This window comes from Capricornis sumatraensis, chromosome 10, assembly GCF_032405125.1.
Source record: "Capricornis sumatraensis isolate serow.1 chromosome 10, serow.2, whole genome shotgun sequence".
NCBI lineage: Eukaryota > Metazoa > Chordata > Mammalia > Artiodactyla > Bovidae > Capricornis > Capricornis sumatraensis.
Window position 1 is genome coordinate 78,331,305 of NC_091078.1, and position 23,038 is coordinate 78,354,342.

Consider the following 23,038-nt stretch of genomic DNA (forward strand, 5'->3'; position numbering starts at 1 on the left):
TGAGGCATGCAGTTAACTTGAAAAACTTTTAATTATAAAAGGTGTGTATTGAAAACTAAGTGAATGCACAGTGCATGTAAGGTTCACTTGGCCTGTAGTCTCTTTGGTGAGGTAGGGTAGAGGTGCATTGCGCAACATCTTCCTCTGCTCTCCGTGCCGTCTAAGGACGGTGTTTGCTCAGAGTCTCTCACCAGCCACCCATCGCTGACCTGCATCCTGCTTTCCCTCCAGGATGAGAGCCTGTGCCAGATCCGTCTTGCTGTCTAACTGGCTCTTTCTGGCCTACGTGTTGATGGTGTGCTGTAAGCTCATGTCCGCCTCCAGCCAGCACCTCCGGGGACACACAGGTAAGCCCTTTAAACTTGTCATGCGCCACTGAGATCAATTAATAAAACCGTTTGAAACGTCAAAGCCCACATTTTAGGCACAGGTAATTGACAGGAGCCTTGGATGGTGTGTAAATAATCAGAGGAAGCATGAAATACAGCAGGGTAAAGCAGTTTGATGGTTTGATGCTTCCAGATATCTTTTTAAGATTTCTCCAGGTTTTCCTTTCCTGAGTACACTTCCATTCTTTGGAAGTGATTTTTCTCGAGAATCCTGGAAACCCAGCAGCATTTTGTGCTTATATATTCCAGCTTCCTTTGAAGGCAGAACATCTTTTTTGATAAACTTGAATGAACACTGAAGGCAGTTTGCACATAATATGGTTCTTTTAGGAAAAGATGGTGAATGATTTAAAAAGAAGAAAGAAAGGAAAAAAAATGTGGTGGTAACTTTTGCACAGGACCTAAAATAGAAAGTGTGTGAAGTCTTAGAGAAGCATTCTGATACTTTGTAGTGAGACCCATGTCTGTCCTTTGCTTATTTCTAAAGACAGATCAAAATAATTAGTTAAGTATCTCGGTGTGTATTGTGTATTTGTCTTCACCTTTCCCTTTAACATCTACATTTAAAGTGTTACAGATTTGAAAACTCCCCAGTGAATTGTGTTTTCCTGAATAATTGATATTTGTCAGCAAACTTGTTGCTAAACAATTAATTTACTGTCTATGCTTCAGTAATTGGAGGTGTGGCAGTGCCAGGCATGCTCTGAGTTTTTGGTGAAACAGTGAAGCTTGAACCCTAAGCCGTGTATGTGTCAGAATTGTAAAGTTTGTGTCTAAGAAAGTGTGCTGGTCGCATAGCCTTATTCTCAGATATACAGCAGGTCAAGTTTTCCTGGTAGTTATTCTGATAATTTAGGACTAAGACTTAAATTTAGGCTGAAGTTTTTAAACTCTCTCACAATTCAATTTTCCTTAAGCAACAGTTTCAAGAAGACAAGGAAAATAATGATTGCAATTTTAATAAATCAGTGTAAAATCGATACCATTTGACTGCTGTGAAAGTGCCCAGGGCTAGTTGGTTATTGTGCTGTGTATCTTTGGGTGAGCTTACTCTCAGGAATAGGGTATTTGAAGTCATCAGTCTTACCTGTTTAATACACATCTCTTTTCTTGGGTTGCAGGTAGAGAGTCAGTATAGTTCAGAAGCAGAACATTTCATTGGGGCGGGTTAGCACCGGCACATTCCAGACTTCTCAAAACTGGGTTTGAGATTGTGATCAACAGTGATTAAACCTGAGGGAAACAGGGGCCATGACTGACCCTTCAATTCTTCATCTTTGTTGGCAATCCTCATTCCATACCATAACGTTTTAAATTTGGAAAAGGTGAGACCATAGGGTATCTGTGTGAAAGTGAAGGTGCAGTTTGGTAATAAAGTGTGTTATACGTGAGCAAAAAAAAAAAAAAAAAAATCTGAATTAAATCTAAGTTAAGATTAGAATCGTGAACACAAGAGATGCAGTATTTTCCCTATAAGCCAAGACTCAACTGTAACAGGGAAGGTAAGAAGTCTGAGCAAAGCCTTCGAAAGTTTTGCCCAAGAAATGAAATTTTCATCATCGATTTCTTTCAGTGATTTTATTTGGATTCTTGGTTTTTGGTTTCTCTTTGACTTTTGGGGTATTCTTCCTGATTTTGTTTTTGGAATTTAAGTACCTGTCATCCCTCATCTTTTTAAATTAATTAATTAATTTTTAATTGGAGGATAATTGCTTTGCAATGTTGTATTGGTTTCTACCACACATCAATACGAAGCAGCCATAGGTATACGTACGTCCCTTCCTTCTTGAACCTCCCTCCCACCTTCCACTCCATCCCACCCCTCTAGGTTGTCACAAAGCATCAAGTTGAGCTTCTTGTGTCATACAACAAATGACCACTGGCTATCTATTTTACATATGGTAATGTGTATCTTTCCATGCTATACTCTCAATTCATCCACCTTCTCCTTCCCCCACTGTGTCCACACGTCTCCATGTCTGTATTGCCTTGGCTGCCGTGCTTAGGTTCATCAGTGCCATCTTTCTAGATTCCATATATACGTCTCACCCCTCATCTCAGTAACCATCAAAGTAGTCAGGATGGCTCCTGCCCACGGGGAGCTCTGTTCTCTCCCTGGGGCCGCAGGCTGTATATGAAGAATCATCTTTGCAGAAGTACAGATGTGCTTTGTTTAGTTTGCTCTTGGCTTCTTTCTTGTACTTTACTGCTTTTTTTTTTTTTTTTTTTAACAAATCAAATGTTTGTGGCAACCCTTCATCCAGTAGGTCTATTGGCTCCATTTATTCCCAACTGCGTTTGCTCTCTTTGTGGGTCTGTGTCATAGTTTGGTAATCCTTACACTATTTCAAGCTTTTCCATTATTTATTTGTTATGCTGTCTGACCCATGATCTTTGATGTGACCACTGCAAAAAGCTTATGACTTGATGAAGGCTCAGATAATGGTTTGGAGAAGGCAATGGCACCCCACTCCAGTACTTTTGCCTGGAAAATCCCATGGACAGAGGAGCCTGGTAGGCTGCAGTCCTGGGGTAGCTACTAGTCGGACACGACTGAGTGACTTCCCTTTCACTTTTCACTTTCATGCATTGGAGAAGGAAATAGCAACCCACTCCAGTGTTCTTGCCTGGAGAATCCCAGGGACGGGGGAGCCTGGTGGGCTGCCGTCTATGGGGTCGCACAGAGTCGGACATGACTGAAGCGACTTAGCAGCAGGAGCAGCAGATAATGGTTAGCGTTTGTAGCAATGAAGTATTTTAAAATTAAGGGACGTGAATTCTATTTTAGACATAATGCTTTTGCACACTTACTAGACTACAGTAACATAACTTTTATATGCAGAACCAAAAAACTCACGTGTCTTGAGTTATCGTGATATTCTTTTAATTGCGGTGGTCCGGAAGCACACTGGCAAAGTCCCTGTGATCTGCCCATACCCTTTGTTTAACTACAGTTGAAGGCTCCTGAATCCTACTGTGAAGTCTTATTCCCTCATGGGTTTCTTAAGCTGTGTCCTTGATGCCTGGAAGATAATGGGTGCTAAATGAATATTTATTAATAGGCTGATTTTGCCTATTTGTCACCATGGAATCAGTTATGTAATTTTCTGCTGGTTCTAAAAATTCCAGACAGTAACAGGCAGGTTGAAAATATATCCTGTTAACTTTTTGTTGATTATTAGGGTTCTCCGGAGAAACAGAACCAATAAGATATATATATACACACATATTGTTGTTGTTTAGTTGCTCAGCTGTGTCTATTGACTGTAGCCTGCCAGGCTCCTCTGCCCATGGGATTTCCCAGGCAGGAATTCTGGAGTGGATTGCCATTTCATTCTCCAGGGGATCTTCCCCACTCAGAGATCAAACCCACATCTCCTGTTTGGCAGCCAGATTCTTTTACCACCGAATCACCAGGGAAACCCTACATATGCACAGTGTACATTCCAGCCTTCCGAAGGCCTGTGGCCCAGGAGCACAGAGGGCAGGAGACAGTCAGTGTCCCAGCCCAGCAGTCAGGGAAGGAACACATTCCACCTTCTGCTTTTTTCTTCTTTTCAAGTCCTCAAGCGCTTGGATGAGGCCCACCCGCAATGGGCCATCAGCTTCACTCAGCCCCCTAGTTCAAATGCTAACTTCTTCCAGGAACACCTTCACAGACATATTCAGGGGTCATGTTTTGGCAGATATCTAGGTGTCCCCTGGGCCACTCAAGTTGACAATTTCATGTATCTTTCTAGATAGTGTTTTATATAGTCATCTATATTTTCTATATTATTTTACAGTTTTTATGTATGTACACACCTATCCTTCCAGAAAAAGGAATGTGTATACTAGTACGTGCGTATGCACAGATATCTCACTCTATACTGTTGTGTACCTTGATTTTTTTTCCCCATTTAACAGTAGAGTTTAAAGAGTCTTCGTTTGAGTGCATGCAGATTTATATCACTCTCTGTTGTACAGATGTGCTCTCATTTATTTGATCACTCCCAGTTTTGGTGGACATTTAGCTTGTTGCCTGTTGTATTTCCCAAATATATGTCCTGACTTCAGATGAATCTCTAGTAGTGGAATTGTTGAATTCAAGTGCACGTAAATGTATTAGTGGGGCTTCCCAGGTGGCGTTGTTGGTAAAAGAATCCACCTGTCAGTGCGGGAGATGCAGAAGACGCAGGTTTGATCGCTGGGTCAGGAAGATCCCTTGGAGAAAGGCATGGCAACCCACTCCAGTATTCTTACCTGGAGAATCCCACAGACAGAGGAGCCTGTCAGGATACATTCCATGGGGTTGCAAAGAGCTGGACACGACTAAACTTCTGAGCACACACACAGCAAATGATTTAGTGAGAGTGGGCTAATTCCTGTTACACATAGACCAAATGGCTTAAACAAAAGAAGTTGTATTTCTTGCTCACGAGTGCTGGGTAGGTAACATGTCAACTGGCTGTCCTCTACTGTGGCCTTTTTGGAATCACAGGGCATGGAAGCTATACTCTTCTCAGCCTGTGTCCTTGAAGGTTGTTCTGGAGCCCTCTTCAGCCAGCTAGAAGGGGAATGGGTGGGGAGGGTACACCTGGGAGGTGATGATGAACCGGGTTAGAAGCTGGCAGTATCCCTTGACCTGTCCTCTCTTGCCATTGGCTACAGCTGAGTGCCCATGGCCACACCTTGCTGCAGGGGCTGCTGGGAAACATACCCTAGCTGGGACCCAGGTCCGAGAGGAGATGATGGTTTTTGGTGAGTGTCCTGCATCCTCTGACAGCCACATTAAGATTTCAGTAGTGTAGGGGGTTTCCTGGTGGTCCAGTGGTGGAGTCTGAGCTTCCTCTGTAGGGGGCACAGGGTCTATCTATCCCTAGACACAAAGTACCTGGACTATCATTTCCTTGTTTCTTCCTGCTTTTTCTTTGCCCAGGTTCTAGCGAGGCCGTGTATTCTAGTGTATGAGAGAGAGAGAGAGAGATGGGGAGGGAAATGGCAATGGGAGGCAGGTGTTGTAAATGTCTCTAATGACCTTGCAGTGGCCACATGGATTTTCTTCCCAGAATTGTGCTCACCTGATGACAAAGTCAAGGGTCAGACTTGAGAAACTCTGGTCAGGTCTTTGGGTGTATCTGAAACAGCCTGAGAGTGGGAGCAAGCTGTAGAGAGTTAACTGCAAAAGACAGTGTACTGTGTCCAAAAGGACTCCTGACACCGTCCCAAGAGCTTTGTGGTTTGTGCTGGCCAATTAAAGAAACGGTGGCCCTAGGAAACCCTAGTTGGAAGTTTATTGGATGCTTTTAATGGCTCAGATTAGAACAACTTGCTGAAGGTTGTGTATAAACAAGGAGATATTTTCCAATCCCATCTCCACTCATCCCTCTAAGACAGAGCCAGAGGGGAAGAAGGTAGGACCCCATCCCTGATTTGGGCTGATCAGATTGGGTGTTAGGTGTGGGCCGAAGTTCACTTTACTTCAAATGTTAGAAAACAAAAATGCACCGAATTTTCGCGGAACAGGGAGTGGGAATCTTTCTTTAAGGCATTGATCATCTTCCGCTAGAGTACAGAGGCAGTATTTTTAAGGAATTAGAAAACACAAACGGCCACCTTTGTTGTTTTTTAAACTTCTACCTGACACAGTGATTGAGTAGGAGGCCTTGGGGTCGCGAAGAGGCAGACACGACTTAACAACGGAGGAGACCGTGTGGGCGTCTGTATCCCCGAACCACAGAAAACGTGCCTGGGGCCAATTGGTAGGTTACATTCTTTTAAAAGGAAGCCAGAGTTAACTCTCTTGTTTCTTCAAGGAGCAGTTTGTCCTTTTGTTCCCTGTGCCCCAGCCTTTCCCCGCCGCTGTACATTTCCCCACAAGAGGGCAGCACGTGTAATGCTGTGGAAAGATGCTGACAGTTTCACAGACTTCAGTCATTTGAAATTAACCGCTTAGGGGATGTTTGTGAGTTTCATTCGAGGTTCACGTGATGAGTTTGGGACACAAAACATCCTGCATCCTGGAGATTTATCCCTGGGTATATTTTGTTGCTGTTCAGTCGCTCAGTCGTGTCTGTCTCTTTGCGACTCCATGGACTGCAGCATGCCAGGCTTCCCTGTCCTTCACAAACGAGCCTAAGAATGAATATTTAGACACTTTAAATTTCCCCTTTGAAGACAGAATCATAGCTACTTTTCCCAGGTAGCTGAGAGAGTTGGAAACTTGGGTGCTGCTGGTTTGCAGGTTCATTTTAATAGTCCCATTTCTCCAGACAGCTTTAAATATGAATGACTTTGGTCACATTTAATTCCTGCAGATGCCATGGTGCCTAGCTGCTGTTCAGTATACTCTGTTTTGGTGTAAAGTCTCCTGTTTAATACATTGTGCCCAGGTGTTAAGGCCCCGAGAAACGGGCGCACAACTGAGAATTGAGGCAGCAGAGCACAAGCTGATCTTCAGTAAAGCATAGTCCTGGTTCTGCCACTTCCCAGCTGTGTGACCTTGTCCAAGTCACTTAACCTCTCTGAACTTGCTTCATTATCTGTAAAAATAGAATGATGTACTCAATAAAAAAGTAAGTGAAAGGATTAGTACATAGTCAACACTCAGTAAATGGTAGCTGTCTTCCTGTTTAGAGGCATTTAGAATAAGCAGGAGTCTGGAAACCTTCAAGGAATAATTGAGGGCTCCGTATGGGTGGGGGATATAGTCAGTGACATAATGTTTGAAGCTGTATTGTGTACAAGAGAAAATGCTTGTTTTTCATTGTTCTAAAGAGCTGACTGTAATGAAGAGAATGTCTTTATGAAGACTGGTGTTTCACTCAACCTTAAGAAAAGAGGAAAGGAATTTCTTTCACCACGTTGGGGACAGGGCAACCCCAGGGCGCGCTGAGAGTCCTTTTACCTTCTAGTCTTCAGCCAGGTCTTCTGTAGAGGGAGGCACCTCACTGATGGGGAGCTGTGTCAAGAACTGTCACAAGTCTGAGGCTTAACCTTCCTTGTGAGATCACAGGGCAGCCTGTTGGTTTCCTGGATGCTGGTGGAAGATGAGAGATCCTCAGCCAGAGGCAAGGGGTTTCTTCTTACTGCAGCAAGTAGCAGGGTTCAGGTTAGCTACTGCTCTCCTTTCATATTTGAGCTGGTTACAGAATCTCTTTGGGACTCAGTCTCTTCTGGAAAGTGGAGATAATAAACAGTAAAAGTCATCTTTAAGGAGTTGTAAACAGGAGTCAGTTCCTGTCTTGGAAAGTGCTAAGAATTGTGTTTGTGCTGTGAATGTTCAATAAATGTTGGTCATGTTTATTGAAAACTGCCTTCTCCTTATGAGGGCATTCCATTTTATAGAGGTTCTGTGATGTTTACATTTATGGAAGTTTAGATGTTCTGTTTTCTCTGTGATACAGGATGATCGCAGAATATGAATGTTGGACTTGGGTGCCTTGTGTTGTTTTCAGCTTTGGTTAAATTGTTTGCAAAGTAACTGCACCTAAATTTAAGCTCATGTTTCTGTCCCCTAAAACAGCTGAAATTTTATAGGAACCCTGCTAATGATTTTGATTGGAATGACTACTTTAGCCCTCATTTACTCTAAGACATTTCTTTCAAAGATCATACAGATAGTTTTGAAAAATAATTAGTCTGCATTGCCAGAGTTCTGACACGAGGGGGCAGGCAGGGCTTAGAAGAGCTAAACAGGAAGAAACAGTATTCTAGCCTGATGCAGATGTTGTCTAGTAGAAATAGGAGAGGCACGTATGTAATTTTAAATGTTCTATATAACCACATTTAAAAAGTAAAAAGAAACACATGAAGCAGTAATATATTTTATTTAATCTAATACATTGAAATATGATTATTTCAACCTGTGGCCCAAGCCACATTCTGAGCACTCAGTAGCTACACGCAGCCAGAGGCCAGTGTAATCTGCTTAGTGCAGGAGAATGAATTGAGTCTTAGCATTACTTTCTGAAAGATTAGAATTATGAGTTATTTGTATTTTCATGGGTCAATCCTAGGGCACAGTGTTGTATCTCCCTTTTGTTCACTGAATTTCTTTTTAAGTTTTTAGTTTTAGTTCTTTATTTTTTTCTTGAATGACTGCTTCTAAATTTAGGTTAAGTACCAGGTAAGTGGGGTGTGTAGCCTTCATAAAGTGTGGAAAAGATGGCTGCATTTCCTGATGAACTGCTTATACGATCATTCCTTGCAAGAGTGTTTTTTTTTTTTAGGAAAAGAAGAATGGCAGGATAGTATGTGTGTATCTGTGTGTGTGTGTGTGTGTGTGTGTGTGTGTGTCTGTGTATGTGTGTGTGATGGCTTCAACCGTTAAGTCTTAAAGTTAGTCCCTGGAAGTTATTTGACCATTAACAGGTATTTATCCACTGGAGTGAAGTCCAACAATATAGATTTAATATGGTTTCTTCTGTAACTTTTTCATCTTCCTGCCCTGCCCCCAGTGAATGGTTACTTCTTTAACTGTATGGGTATATTTCTATGTAGGCAACTCCACAGGAATATCCTCTATTTTATAAACCAGAAAAAGGCTCTGGAATGGCCCCAAAGCCCACGTTTTGGTAGTACAGAGGGTTTCCATGTGATGATGCTTACTTGATTTCTCTGGGGAGCTTTTACATGAAAAAACAGAGCGGCTCCACCACAGCTATATCTGAATCTTGCACGGTGGAGCCCAGGCAACTATATTCCTGGTGAGTATCAGAACCACTCATTCAGAAGAAAAAAAATCAGAAGTTTGACTCAAGCTCTTGTCATGCTACAGTTTGATCGCAGTGGTGATGAGTCTCCATTTTCGGCTCACTACACACGATCAGGCTTGAAGAGAGGTCTGTTTGCTCCCTGTAGCGATGACCTCCATCTTCACTTCTTTGGAAGGACTGTGAGGATATTTGGTCATTTTGCACTGGCATGACTGTTTCTGGATGCTAAGAGCTCGTAGAGTGAGGGATTCCACTGACTTCCCTTGGACCCTTCATTATTTTTGTCCAGTGCCATTTGATGGGCTCATCTTAATCTCAGTGTTCATAAGAAAAAGGAACCAATTATATGAGGTGTTAACATTTGACTTCTCATCTCAGCTGCAAGTTCAAGTCCCAGTGCCACAGACAAGGTCAGCTTGGCAAAATATCTGACAAATGAGCATGCTTCACATTGTTTTTTGTGGGGAGGAAGGGGTGTTTCACAGAGAGGGGAGTAAAGAATTTCAGGTCCTTAAATAAGCTTGTGAGCCCCTGAAGGTGACAGAGCAGGCTTTTTTTTTCTGATGCATTTTTGTGCCTTTGAGGCAGAAGAGGCAACCCAAGGCCTTTGAAGAGTTCTCTGGGTAGTTAGGCAAAAGATTCTCTTTACCCTAGAGAAGAAAGCTGCTTTTTCTTTCTTCAAGTCATACCTTTGAACTTACCTAAACAAAGCCTACACTTTGGGGTTTAAAAAGCCCGAGATCTCATCTGTGTGTTGGCTTTATCCAAGGAAACCAGAATCTTTTGTATAAGGAAAACAAAATCATTTGGTAAGAAGAATCAGGACGGTAGAGATGGCATGGGAAGAAAAATGAAGTTTTATGTTTTTCTAGGTGTAACGTGAATGCTGGAAATAACGTGGCCCATATGGTGATAGTCATATTGTTGAAAGGATGTTCAGAAACCTATTAAAACTTCAATTCACTCCGAGAAGAGAGGGTGTACAATAGTTAAAAACTTTCCCACTCCTGCCATGGGCTGTCAGTGCATATGTCTTGGGGAATGTCTGAAATCAGATAAAAACTACAGTCATTTTAAACTGGGCTGGGAGGGTCTGACCAGGTGGCTCAGTGCTTAAGAATCTGCCTGCAATGCAGGAGACATGGGTTCAATCCCTGAGTCAGGAAGATCCCCTGGAGGAGGAAATGGCACCCCACCCCAGTATTCTGGCCTGGAAAATCCCACAGAGATATACTCCATGAGGTCACAAATAGTGGAACACGACTGAGCATACTCACAATGTGTTGTGGAACAGGTAGTGAGGGATTCAGAAAGGGAAAGAGTAGATAACTTTGTTTCAGGGAAAAGTAATACGGGCATGAAATAAAATGGAAGAATGACTCTACCAGTGGGCCTTCTTTCTAGAGTTTGTTACTGACTCTTACATAACTACTCGTTAAAAGGCTAGAAGTAAATACCAGCAATCCAGGCAAGTGTATGGCAGGGGAACGTGAACAGTTTCAACTTGGCACAAAGTTAAAGGTGTGTGTCTTCTGCCCTCAAGCCAAACATAGTTCTAAGCTTTGCTGTTAGGAAAGCATTTGCAAGGCATGGTGGTCCAGGAAGTCATTTCTTTCAAGAGAACCATGGAAAGGCCTGGTTGGATTTGAGATATAGGCATGAACTTATTGCTGTTTTCTCTACCTGACCTTCCCCAGATGTCCTATAGTCATCTAGCCGGTTTCCAAAGTGCCAGCCAGTGGAGATCAGTGACTTCTATTTGGAGAGATTCTGTGTGTTTGAGCTACTGAAATAGGAAATACTGACTGTATATAAAGAAAGATAGTGGCAAGTAATACTGAATATTTTTCTAGTTAGTGGACATCTAGAAATTTGAAACATCCACACAATGGCTAGCTCAGCGTTTTAGTTGCCAGATCTGTGTGTGTGTTTATTCTCCAGAAGAAAAATTATGGTGTTTGATTTCTCCAGGTGGGAGCCTCTCTCTTCTACTGTATGTTGTGCTGATTTTGGGTTTGTTTCCAATGAGCCTGACTTGGTGACTCTTGGCTGTGTGACACGTCAGAACCTGGATTGTTTCTCTAAGTCACTGAAACCTTAAATTGAACCCTATTAATTTTAGAATTTGTGATGATCCTGAAATGATGGGGTTGACATTTACCCATGCTCTGTCTATGAAAGGAGATTTGCTAAGCAAATAAATAGTGTAAACAGTGGGAGCTGTTGAAGTTACCTTTAAAAAATATCAAGTGCTTTGAAAGCATTTATTTAACAGGAAATCAAAATGCTTGTGCTTTGGCTCTGTGAAGCCCTAGCTGTGTGTTATTGAAAAACAGTTATTCAGTCTCTCTGGCAATGGGACTGCACCCTCTATCTCAAAGTTTTTTCATGAAGTTTAAATTAAATAGTGCAGAGTTGGGTATTACATTGGGAACTTAAATGTATTTTTAAATTTTTTTAAACAGCTTTATTGAGATGTAATTGAATGCAGTAAACTTTGTGTAAGTGTGCAATTTGGTAACTTTTAGCATACATAATGCATAGGTATAATTGTACACACACATACACACACACACGCATGAAAACAATCTCGATGATCAAAATAATGAATATACCCATTATCCCTGAAAATTTTCTTGTGCCCCTTTGTAATCAATCTCTCTTGTCCCTACCTGTACCATTGCCAGGCAACCACTGATCTTTTTTGCCATTGTAGATGAGTTTCCGTTTTCTGAAATCATGTTTAAGTAAAACCATACAGGATCTGTTCTTTTTTTGCTTGATTTCTATTTCATAGTCGCTGTATGGTTCATCTGGGGTGTCATATGCATCAGTAGCTCATTTCTTTTCTTCATTTTTATTAGAGTATAGTTGCTTTACAATACTGTGTTTCTTCCTGCTGTACGGCAAAGTGAATCACCTATATATACATATATATACACACACCCTCTATTTTGGATCTCCTTTCCATTTAGGTCACTACAGAGCATTAAAAAAATAGTTTTATTTATTTACTTTGTCTGTGCTGGGTCTTGCTGCGTGGGCTTTTGTCTAGTTGCAGCGAGTGGGGTCTTTTCTCTAGTTGCAGTGCAGGGCTTCTCACTGTGGTGGCTTCTCTTGTTAGGGAGCAAGGGCTGTAGGGCACACGGCCTTCAGCAGTGGTGGCTCCTGGGCTCTAGAGCAGAGGCTCAATAGTTATGGCACATGGGCTTAGTTACTTCATGGCACGTAGGACTGGGGATCGAAGCTGTGTCTCCTGCATTGGCAGGTGGATTCTTTACCACTGAGCCACCAGGGAAGCCCACTGTAGAGCTGAGTAAAGGTCCCTGAGCTATACAGTAGGTTCTCATTAGTTATCTGTTTTATACATAGTAGTATATTTACGTCAATCCTAATCTCGCAGTTCATCACATCCCTGTTTCCCCCGTTAGTGTCCATACATTTGTTCTCGAAGAAGCTCATTTTATTGCTGAATAGTAGCCCATCCTGTGTCACACGCTGTTTATCCATTCATGTGTTGGTGGACATTTGAGGGTGTCCGGTGTTAGGAACATTTCTTACAAGTGCTTACATGAACATATGCTTGCATTTCTCCTAAGGAAGTTCCTAGGGGACAGAATGGCTGGTTCATATGGTAGATGTATGATTGACTTTTCAAGAAACTGTCAAACTGTTCTCCGGTGTGGTTGTACCAGCTCACACTCTCCCCAGCAGAGTAAGAGAGTCTTAGTTCCTTCACATTCTTGTCAGCACTTGGCATGGTCTGTATTTTTAATTTTAGCCCATTTACTAGGTGAGTAGTGATATCACATGATGGTTTTAATTTGCATTTTCCTTATGACCGGTGACATTGTGAATCTTTTTGTTTGCTTTTCTCTATATCTGTGAAGTGTCTATTCAAATCATTTGCCCATGTTTTAGAAAGTTGGGTTATTTTCTTAATATTGAATTTTGAGAGCTCTTTACATATTCTCAATACAATTCCTTCATCAGATAAGTGAATTGCAAATATTTCCTCCCAGTCTGTTCATTCCCTTAACAGTTCCTTTTGAAAAGCAGTTTTTTGTTTTGATGAGATTCCATTTACCAGTTTGTTCTTTTAGCTACCATGCTTTTGATATCTTTTGCTTCTAACTCAAGGTCACAAAGCTTGCTTTCTATGAAATGGTTTAATTTTAGTCTTGATGTTTAGGTCTGTGATTCATTTTGAGTTAATTTCCGTAGATGATGTACTTGAGTGCATTTTGAGTAGGTAAGAAAATACTGCTCATTGTAAATTCTCCTCCTGTTACCTAGGTGAAGTTGCCGAGAGTACTTGAAAATAATAAAATCATAGATTTATTTTCAAAAGACTTAGGCATTTTAGTAAGCCAGACTGATAGTCCCACACTAGTTAGTCTGAATTAGTGAGTTAAAATAATGATGTCCAATAAGGTAAACAGTACAGCTCTACAGATAAGGATATTTTAAACAGAGTGCATTTGTGAAGCTGTTAACAGTAAGAGGACTGCCATCCTGGAAGCCAGGAGACCAGCTCTTCTTCCAGACTTGGGCAGTAACCAGGCGTATAGACCGTGACAAGTTTAATCTCTTGGCCTCAGTTTCTGCAGCTGTTAAACACAGAAGTTAGATGATCTTTGCTGTTCACAGTGTGTAGCTCTGTTCACTAGAGGTGGGTTGGATTCTTATGGGTCTTTATGTTCATCCTAGTACCAGTAACTGACTAGGTTGAATAGATGTCCCACAACTGTGTGCAGCTCACTTTTCAAGCATGCATTGATGGCATCTAATGAAAAAAATAGAAATTGACTTAAAAGGGCTTTGACTTCCTATTAATGCTATGTCAGGTCTACGTTTTCATAATCAAAGACTTATCAGCAGTGCAACCACTGTCTGATTGGAAATACATTGTGAACTTTATTCTTACTAGTAGGATGTGGTGGCTCAGCTAGTAAAGAATCCTCCTGCAATGTGGGAGATCTGGGTTTGATCCCTCGATTGGGCAGATCCCCCGGAGAAGGGAAAGGCTACCCACTCCAGTATTCTGGCCTGGAGAATACCATGGACTGTATGGTCCACGGGGTTGCAAAGACTTGGATATGACTGAGCGACTTTCACTTTTCAAAATAGTCTTATTCATTTTAGCTGGGAAACCTGTGTCTAAATGATCTTCTGCTAAGGATTTTTCAAATTTGGAGGTGTAATGAGACTGTGAGGAACTACAGTTCATCATTTGTGGCTAGTGGGTTTCAGCTGAGATGCCTCCCTGCCCTTCACAAGTCGGCTAAGTGGGTAAGAGTGGCAGGGAGCACAGGCGTCTCGCAGCCTCCTCATAGAACTCTTTCCCCTGCAGGGAAGTGACTCGCTGGTCACGTGGGAAGCTGCTCTATCATGATGTCAGGTGTCCAGAGAGGTGAGCTTCCCCTTGGGCCAGCGAGGAGAGGGAACAGCAGCGGGCAGAAGTGAAATCAGTTGCACCATCTGGCAGAGCTGGGACATGGAGCTTATGTGTGACTGGTTCTGGGGGAGCATCAGCAAAGTTGTCATCAGACCAGTCCCCTCCCCACATCCCCGCATCAGGTGTCCAGTATTGAATCTCCATTCCTGACATCTGCCGTGTCGGTCTGCATCGCTAGCAGGTGGGGGAGATCAGATGACAGGTCATAGATGGCTTAGTTTGCTGATGAGTCCTCGTGACCCTTTTCCAAACCATTGGGTGGCATTTCAACGGGCTCCGAAAATCTCCCATCCTTTATGTCTCAGCACAGAAAGAGACAAAGTGATAGATAAGAGGTGATTTATTAGAATAGGATGCTTGGGAAGCTTACAAGCCAGGCAGGTGAGAGGGTGCCATGCCTCACGAGCTTAGTGGGCTACAGTTTTATAATCAAGGGAAAAGTGGGGAGGAGGGAAAGATGGCCTTCTTCCTCATTCTTTTATTTTTTATTTTTATTTTAGTATTTATTATTATTATTTTTTACTTTACAATATTATATTGGTTTTGCCATACATCAACATGAACCCGCCCTGGGTGTACACGTGTTCCCGATCCTGAACCCCCTCCCACCTCCCTCCCCAGAATGGACATCACACTTCCATCATCAGTTCTTTGACCCGTTTGGGCAGGAGAGTCTTCTTGTCCTTTTATGGTCTAGCCAGGACTGTCACGACACTATGGAAAACTTAATTCAGGTCTCTCTGTTCAGTGAGGGTATTTCACTTTGAAATGTCGCCTTTCCAGAAAGCATCCCTTCTCATGTGCAGAAAGCATGTCCTGGGAATCATGAACTTACTGAGCTCACTGGGCAGGATGTGGGTCTCATGCTACCATTGGTTTATTGTTTAGGGGCATGTCTCATGCTTCTGCTTATGAATTTTGTTGCTAAGCAAGCCTTGCTGGTTTTGTGGTTAAGCAAATGTGCTTCCTTGAGTAATCATTAACTGATTAACCATTGTTAACCATTAACATGTTAGTGTTATCTCCCATACTTTTTTTATAACTTATAGTGCCCTAGTGGGATGAAGTATTTAACCCTTTGTCCCTTTACTCCTTTCCTGTCCCTTTCTCTTAGTGGAGAGAGGAGGAAGTGAGTGCTGGAACACCTCCAGGGCTGTGGGGTCCTCTCTGAGTCTGTGCCTTCTCCTCCTTGGTGAGTTCCAGCACAAGCCCTGAACAGGTATACTTGACTTTGTGGCCTTTATTGTTGTGTATGAGCGTGATTTGTGTGTGTCTCCCTCTCTAGGCAAGAGTTCCAGCAGGGTAGGCACAGGGGTCTTACTTTTGTTTCACAAGGTACCTGACACTGATTTAAAAATTAACAGCGTGAGTGAATATTGAATGCAACAGGATACTTTCTATCCGAAAGTAAAATTTCACAAGGCCTGTCATCCTAGCTTTCTGGGATACAAGTGGGAGAGATTTTTCACGAGTTATTTCCTGAGAGTGAATGAAGAACAAACTAAGATTCCAAGTGCTGTGGAATATTTCATCGTGAATGCCCATTACGTGAATTCTTCATTTGCTTAGTCAGACAGATTGTTCTTGCTCTCCACCATCCCCAAACAGAAACAAACAACAATGAAAGTGCATTGGTGATAATCCGTGTGAATGTCTCTGTCTGGAACTGTTCTGGAATTTTGGAGATATACAGATGGGTGGGAGGAATTACTGGGTAGCCAGGGAAGAGGGTGCATACATAATATGACAAAATACTAACAGATGGGCTGGCCACAGCAGCCACTCTCCTTTGCAGTCCCTGAAGCTGTGTGTGAGATATATTCTTTGAAAGGAAGGAATTTGAAGGCAAAGATTGTAGACAATAATATCTGTGCCTCGCTTGATGAGTTTCAGGGTCTTAGCCCATTGATTAGTATATATGATTAAAATTTTGGGTCAGGGACCTAAGTGCTACATAAGTACTTGAGGACTTAAAGTTTTTTTGCAATCATAGGATTCAAGCGTTCTACATAAATAGTTGTTGTCGCTAAGTTGTGACTCTTTGAGACCCCATGAACTGTAGCCCACCAGTCTCCTCTGTCCATCCAACCATCTCATCCTCTGTTGTCCCCTTCTCCTCTCACCTTCAGCCTTTCCCAGCAGCAGTCTTTTCAAATGAGTCAGTTCTTCACATCAGGTGGCCAAAGTATTGGAGTTTCAGCTTCAACATCAGTCCTTCCAATGAATATTCAGGACTGATTTCCCTTGGGATGGACTGGTTGCATCTGCTTGCAGTCCAAGGGTCTCTCAAGAGTCTTCTCCAACACCACAGTTCAAAACCATCAGTTCTTCGGTGCTCAGCTTTCTTTATAGTCCAGCTCTCGTATCCATACACGACCACTGAAAAAAACCATAGCTTTGTCTAGATAGACCTTTGTCGGCAAAGTAATGTCTCTGCTTTTTAATATACTGTCTAGGTTGGCCAAAACTTTTCTTCCAAGGAGCAAGCATCTTTTAATTTCATAGCTGCAGTCACCATCTGCAGGGATTTTAGAGCCCAAGAAAATCAAGTCAGCCACTGTTTGCACTGTTTCCCCATCTGTTTGCCATGAAGCGATGGGACCAGATGCATTGATCTTAGTTTTCTGAATGTTGAGTTTTAAGGCAACTTTTTTCACTCTCCTCTTTCACTTTCATCAAGAGGCTCTTTAGTTCTTCTTAACTTTCTGCCATAAGGGTGGTATCAGCTGTATATCTGAGGTTATTGATATTTCTCCTGGCAATCTTGATTCTAGCTTGTGCTTCATCCAGCCTGGCATCTCGCATGATGTACTCTGCATAGAAGTTACATAAGCAGGGTGACAATATACAGCCTTGACGTACTCCTTTCCCAATTTGGAACCAGTCCATTTTCCCAAGTTCAGTTCTAACTGTTGCTTCTTGACCTGCATACAGATTTCTCAGGTGGCAGGTCAGGTGGTCTGGTACTCCCATCTCTTTAAGAATTTTCTACAGTCTGTTGTGATCCACACAGTCAAATGCTTTCATGTAGTCAGTAAAGCAGAAATAGTTGTTTTTCTGGAACTCTCTTGCTTTTTCAGTGATCCAGCGGATGTTGGGTATTTGATCTCTGGTTCCTATGCCTTTTCTAAACCCAGCTTGAACATCTGGACGTTCACCGTTCAACGTACTGTTGAAGGCTGGTTTGGAGAATTTTGAGAATTACTTTGCTAGCATGTGAGATGAGTGGAATTGGGTGGTAGTTTGAACATTCTTTGGCATTGCCTTTCTTTGGGGTTGGAATGAAAACTGACCTTTTCCACTCCTGTGGCCACTGGTGTATATTCCAGCTTTGCTGGCATATTGAGTGCAGCACTTTCACAGCATCATCTTTTAGGATTTAAAATAGCTCAACTGAAATTCCATCACCTCCACTAGCTTTGTTTGTAGTGATGCTTTCTAAGGCCCACTTGACTTCACATTTCAGGATATCTGGCTCTAGATGAGTAATCACAGCATCATGGTTATCTCAGTCATGAGCTTTTTTGTATAGTTCTGTGTAATCTTGCTGCCTCTTCTTAATATCTTCTGCTTCTGTTAGGTCCATAACATTTCTGTCCTTTATTGTGCTCATCTTTGCATGAAATGTTCCCTTGGTATCTCTAATTTTCTTGAAGAGATCTCTAGCCTTTCCCATTCTACCTTTTGTTAGAGTCGTAAGAGTCCTTGCTGGTGGTTAAGCTCTTGGCACAGCTGTGGGCTGGGCTGACTTGGTGTGTGTAGCTTTCACTGTACGGATGCAGCACGATGCAGGGTTGATGCATGGTTGGGAAGTTCTCTGCCTAAATCGTTTCCATTATTTCCCAAGTCTCAGTCCATTAACTAACTTGGTCAAAAGGCCAGGAAGAGAAATGGCATTCTCGAAATATTATTAGTATTTGTGGTGAATGCTAACTGCTGTACACTTACAGCCGATTAAGTTTTGCTCTCTGTTTTATTATACAGTATGACAGGGATTTTGAGACTGAATTCTGTTAAATAATAAATAGAACCAGCAAGATCACTTTCTACCTCACCAAAGGTAAACTTTGCAGCAGGAAGACATGAATGAAGAAACAGGTCGAGCTAAACATCTCAGGGGGGTGAGGTGGGGTAGGCAGGGATTCAAGATTTTCAGAATCAAAGAGAATCCAACAGATGCTGGGGACTTCCCAGTGGTCCAGTGGCTAAGACTCTGGACTCCAAAGGCACAAGGCCAAGGTTTGATCCCTCATCAGGGAACTAGATCCCAAATGCTGCAACTCATACCTGGCATAGTCAAATAAATATTTAAACATAAAAGAATTTTCTATAGCTGGGAAGAATACTAAAGAACAAGAAAAACAATCAATCAAATGGATGCCAAATAAACACCTGCAGTGAAATGTGAATATTGCTATTATTTATTGCCAGTTATTTGATGGATTTTTTTTTCCCTCACCAAAATTGCTAGGGCTTGAAACAAGGGTCTCCAAGTGACAGCCCACAGGCAAATTAGGCCCATGGATGTGTTTTGTTTGGCCCCGATGATGTTTAAAAAGCATCTTCAAAATCAGTTGTATTGTTTGAAAATCACAGGGTTGCACACATAAATCCAGATTTTGGGCAACACTAGGTTTTCCCCTCTGCTTTGTAGCAGTTCGCTGTAGCTGACTGCTGGCTGCTCTCAGCAGAATGGGCCATTTTTCATTCTCTTTGTCACCTGCTTCCCTCATTTATGTTGACCCCCTTGACTCTGAAGTATAAGCAATTGAGTTTGAGAGCCTTGACTCCCATGTTTCAAAATGAAGACAAAGATAACTAGAAGATTGTGTTTCAGGTTCCAAGCCTCTTTGTTATTTTATAGCATAGTGGTTAAGAGTTGGGTTTTGGGATCAGAATTGCATGGAAACATGTGCTGGTTTCTTCCAGTTTAGCTGTGTGACCTTAAGAGGGGTTATTTAACCTCTCTGAATACTAGTTTTCTTGTTTAAATTGGACCGCAGTTTTATCTGCCTCCTAAGATTGCTACAAGTATTCCGTTTGTGTCTGTGTGGATGTGTATCCATTCAACACTATCACACAGATAAACAAACACACACACCACTTAGAGTAGTATCTTGTTCATGCTAACTCATCTTATATTTTCAAGTAAAGTTTGGTTGAAAAAGAAAATTTAATTGATAAATAAAAGGATAATTTCTCTTCTATTACTCATCAGTTGAAAAAGGCAAAAAGTGATATTTTTCAGGCTTCATGTGATTTTTCTTAAAATGCAGGTATGCTAGGTTGATGGTATTATTAACTCCATTCTAACTTGACTACAAAAGAGAAATTGTCAAAGCTGATGGACATTATCCTGCTCTTGATATTCTGCCAAGCAGTGAGACTTGAGAAGATGGTGCATTGTATAAAGGATGCCAAGCATTTCCACAAAGCATTTTTGTTATGTATGTGAGCCTTGTTCCTTATACATGAATCAGATGGCTCTAAGTGATGGCTTCCATGATCCACCTGAGGAGGTGGAGATGATTCCAGGCTGATGGATAAAGTGAGCAGTATCTGACAGTCCACAGGGGCAGAAAAGCAGGATCAGTCTCAGAGACAGTGTCTCATGCTGATGGCTGGTGTTTGATATGCAAATGGGGCATCAGAAACCAGATTTAAATTACTGGGTGATGGAAGGAGATGGAGATAAACTGGCCTGCTTTAGTCATTATGTCCTCTCTTGAGTAGAATCAGAGCTTAATATATTGTTTTTCTTCAGCTGCTTCTTATTTTAAAAGATGATGTTATTGTTTTTCTCTACCCGCTTCTTATTTTAAAAGATGATGTTGGCTTCCAGAGCTATTTAGTGTTATTTCTGAGTGTTTTCCCCCCCTCTGGAACTCTTAACACTCAAGAAAATTAGTAATACATAACTATAGTACATGTATGTGTGTGTGTATCTATATGCTACATATATGTATGTGAATTTACATTTCACTTCTATATAATGTATTTTAGATAATGATAAATTAGTAAAGCAATCATAGTATGTAAGGTGAAGTGAAATGAAAGTTGCTCAGTCGTTTCCGACTTTGTGACCCCACGGACTATACAGTCCATGGAATTCTCCAGGCCAGAATACTGGAGCGGGTAGCCATTCCCTTCTCCAGGGGATCTTCCCAACCCAGGGATCGAACTCACGTCTGCCGCATCTGCAGGCAGATTCTTTACCAGTTGAGCTACCGGGGAAGCCCTAGTAGTCTGTAAAAGTCATTTTTAATTTCAGTGATTTGATAATTAAGAGCATTATCTGGGTGATAAAAGATTTCCATCTGTGGGTTCTAATTAGCTACCATTATTTCTTGTTGATCCTTTTATACCGTAGAGTGCAGGCATTGTGTTTCTGTCCTTCTAACACTGTGTAAGCATACAGTGCTTAACGAATCAACAGGTTATGATATTTCTTTATTAAGAGGGACTTTGTCCTTTAGCTGTGCTGTGTTATTTAACACTTGTGCCACCAATTTATCTTTGAGTTTTCAGAACTGGTTATGTTCCTATATTTTGACAATTTGCATAAAACGGAGCATCACTGAATGCCATGGTGAAAGGGAATCTGATTGTCACACTTCGTACATACAACAGGTACATGGAAGCTGATAATAAGAATGCTCAGGAATGTAAGCTTAATTCAGAAAGAATGTTATTGCATACTAATGAGTTTAGTTAATATTAATACCTAGAATATTATAAATTATTATACTGGGCCAAGTGCTCTACCCCGTGTACATTCCATTTGACTCACCCTCAATCGTGGAGGGCTGTGTTGTTACCTCCTCACATGTGCACTGAGGCTCAGACCTCTTCAGTGAGTGGCCCGACGTCACATAGCCAGCAGATGGTGGAGCTGGGGGTGGAATGGTACTGGTTTTCCTTCCCTCCGTATCCCAGTGCTTCACTAGTGATAGGTTTCGTTTCTGAGTTGTGGTTCTCACCTGCATCTCCCTGAGAACGGGTGAGGTGGAATTATCATTTATTCCATCCATAGGAATGCTGACTTCCTCCACACTGTTATGTGCTAGGGGTGAGAGTGGAACCGTGTCTTGTTTTCCAGCTTAAGCTTCTTACTATTCTTAGGAGTTAATTTGAAAATCATATGAGGTTTACTGCTCCATAGCTAGTAAAGTCTGGTACCCCAAGAGGTTGCCTAATAAGTTGAAGCCACAGGTCAACAGAAGTTTTCATAAACTCTGGGAGAATGTTGTGAGAGGAGTGAGACAAGTTAGGTGTGCTTGGGACCATCTCAGGCTCTGGATATGGATGCTGGATGAGGTAACCGTAAGAGACTGCCTTATTCCTCTGTGCCTCTTTTCACATAGACTCTCAGAATGATCCTCTGTTTTATTATTATTTACTTTTATTGAAAAATGATGGCTTACAATGCTATATTAGTTTCAGATATACAACAGTGATTCCATATTTTTATACATTAAGAAGTGATCATTATGCTAAGTCTAGTCACCGTCTGGCATCTATCTTTGAATTAAGTATGACATAAATAACGATGCTGCTGCTGCTTAGTCGCTAAGTCGTGTCCAACTCTTTGCGACCCTGTGGACTGTAGCCCGCCAGGCTCCTCTGTCCATGGCATTTCCCAGGCAAGAATACTGGAGTGGGTTGCCATGCCTTTCTCCAGGGGATCTTCCCAACCCAGGGATCAGACCCTAGTCTCCTGCTTGGCAAGCAGATTGTTTACCACTGAGCCACCTGGAAAGCCCCGACATAAATAATACAGATTGTTATTTTGAAACCTTTAAGAAGACAAAGCTGCCTTACATCTCCCAGTCCACTTCTCCCATTGTGCCCTTAACTGTTTTCTCCTCAGGGTAACCACTTTTGTAAGAGTGGTGTATGAATCCTTTAGGATTGTGTCATCTACCTGTAATCAACTAAACGTAATAAGAAGGCAATGGCACCCCACTCCAGTACTCTTGCCTGGGAAATACCATGGATGGAGGAGCCTGGTAGGCTGCAATCCATGGGGTCGCTAAGAGTCAGACACGACTGAGTGACTTCACTTTCACTTTTCCCTTTCATGCATTGGAGAAGGAAATGGTAACCTACTCCAGTGTTCTTGCCTGGAGAATCCCAGGGACAGGGGAGCCTGGTGGGCTGCCGTCTATGGAGTCGCACTGAGTCAGACATGACTGAAGCGACTTAGCAGCTCCCTCTTAACAAGGAATCTAGCAATGCATAGTCCAGAGAGGCACAACTGTTCAAAAATCCAGACTCCTCTCTTTCTGCCTCACCATCCTTAGTTTGCAACTTTTGTTTTCATGGTGGCAAGATGGCTGCTCTAGCTCTGGAGAGCCTGTGTGCCTTTGGGGCAGAACAAACAGGAAAGGGCAAACAGAAACAGGTGCATGACAGCGGATTCTGGTCCTTTTTCTAGGAAAACTAACTTTTCCGGAGACCAGGGACATCTTCTTATCTTTAATGGTCAGAATGTT

General features: G+C 42.0%; 1 protein-coding gene across 1 annotated transcript in view; it reads left to right on the forward strand.

Moving 5' to 3' along the window:
• The first annotated feature begins 232 nt into the window (after positions 1-232).
• The window catches only part of TAFA4 (TAFA chemokine like family member 4), a 120,103-nt gene continuing 97,297 nt past the window's right edge, over positions 233-23,038 (forward strand). The window contains exon 1 of the mRNA XM_068983114.1: positions 233-347. Coding sequence (XP_068839215.1) covers positions 233-347 — 115 coding nt within the window. The remainder of the gene's footprint in view (positions 348-23,038) is intronic.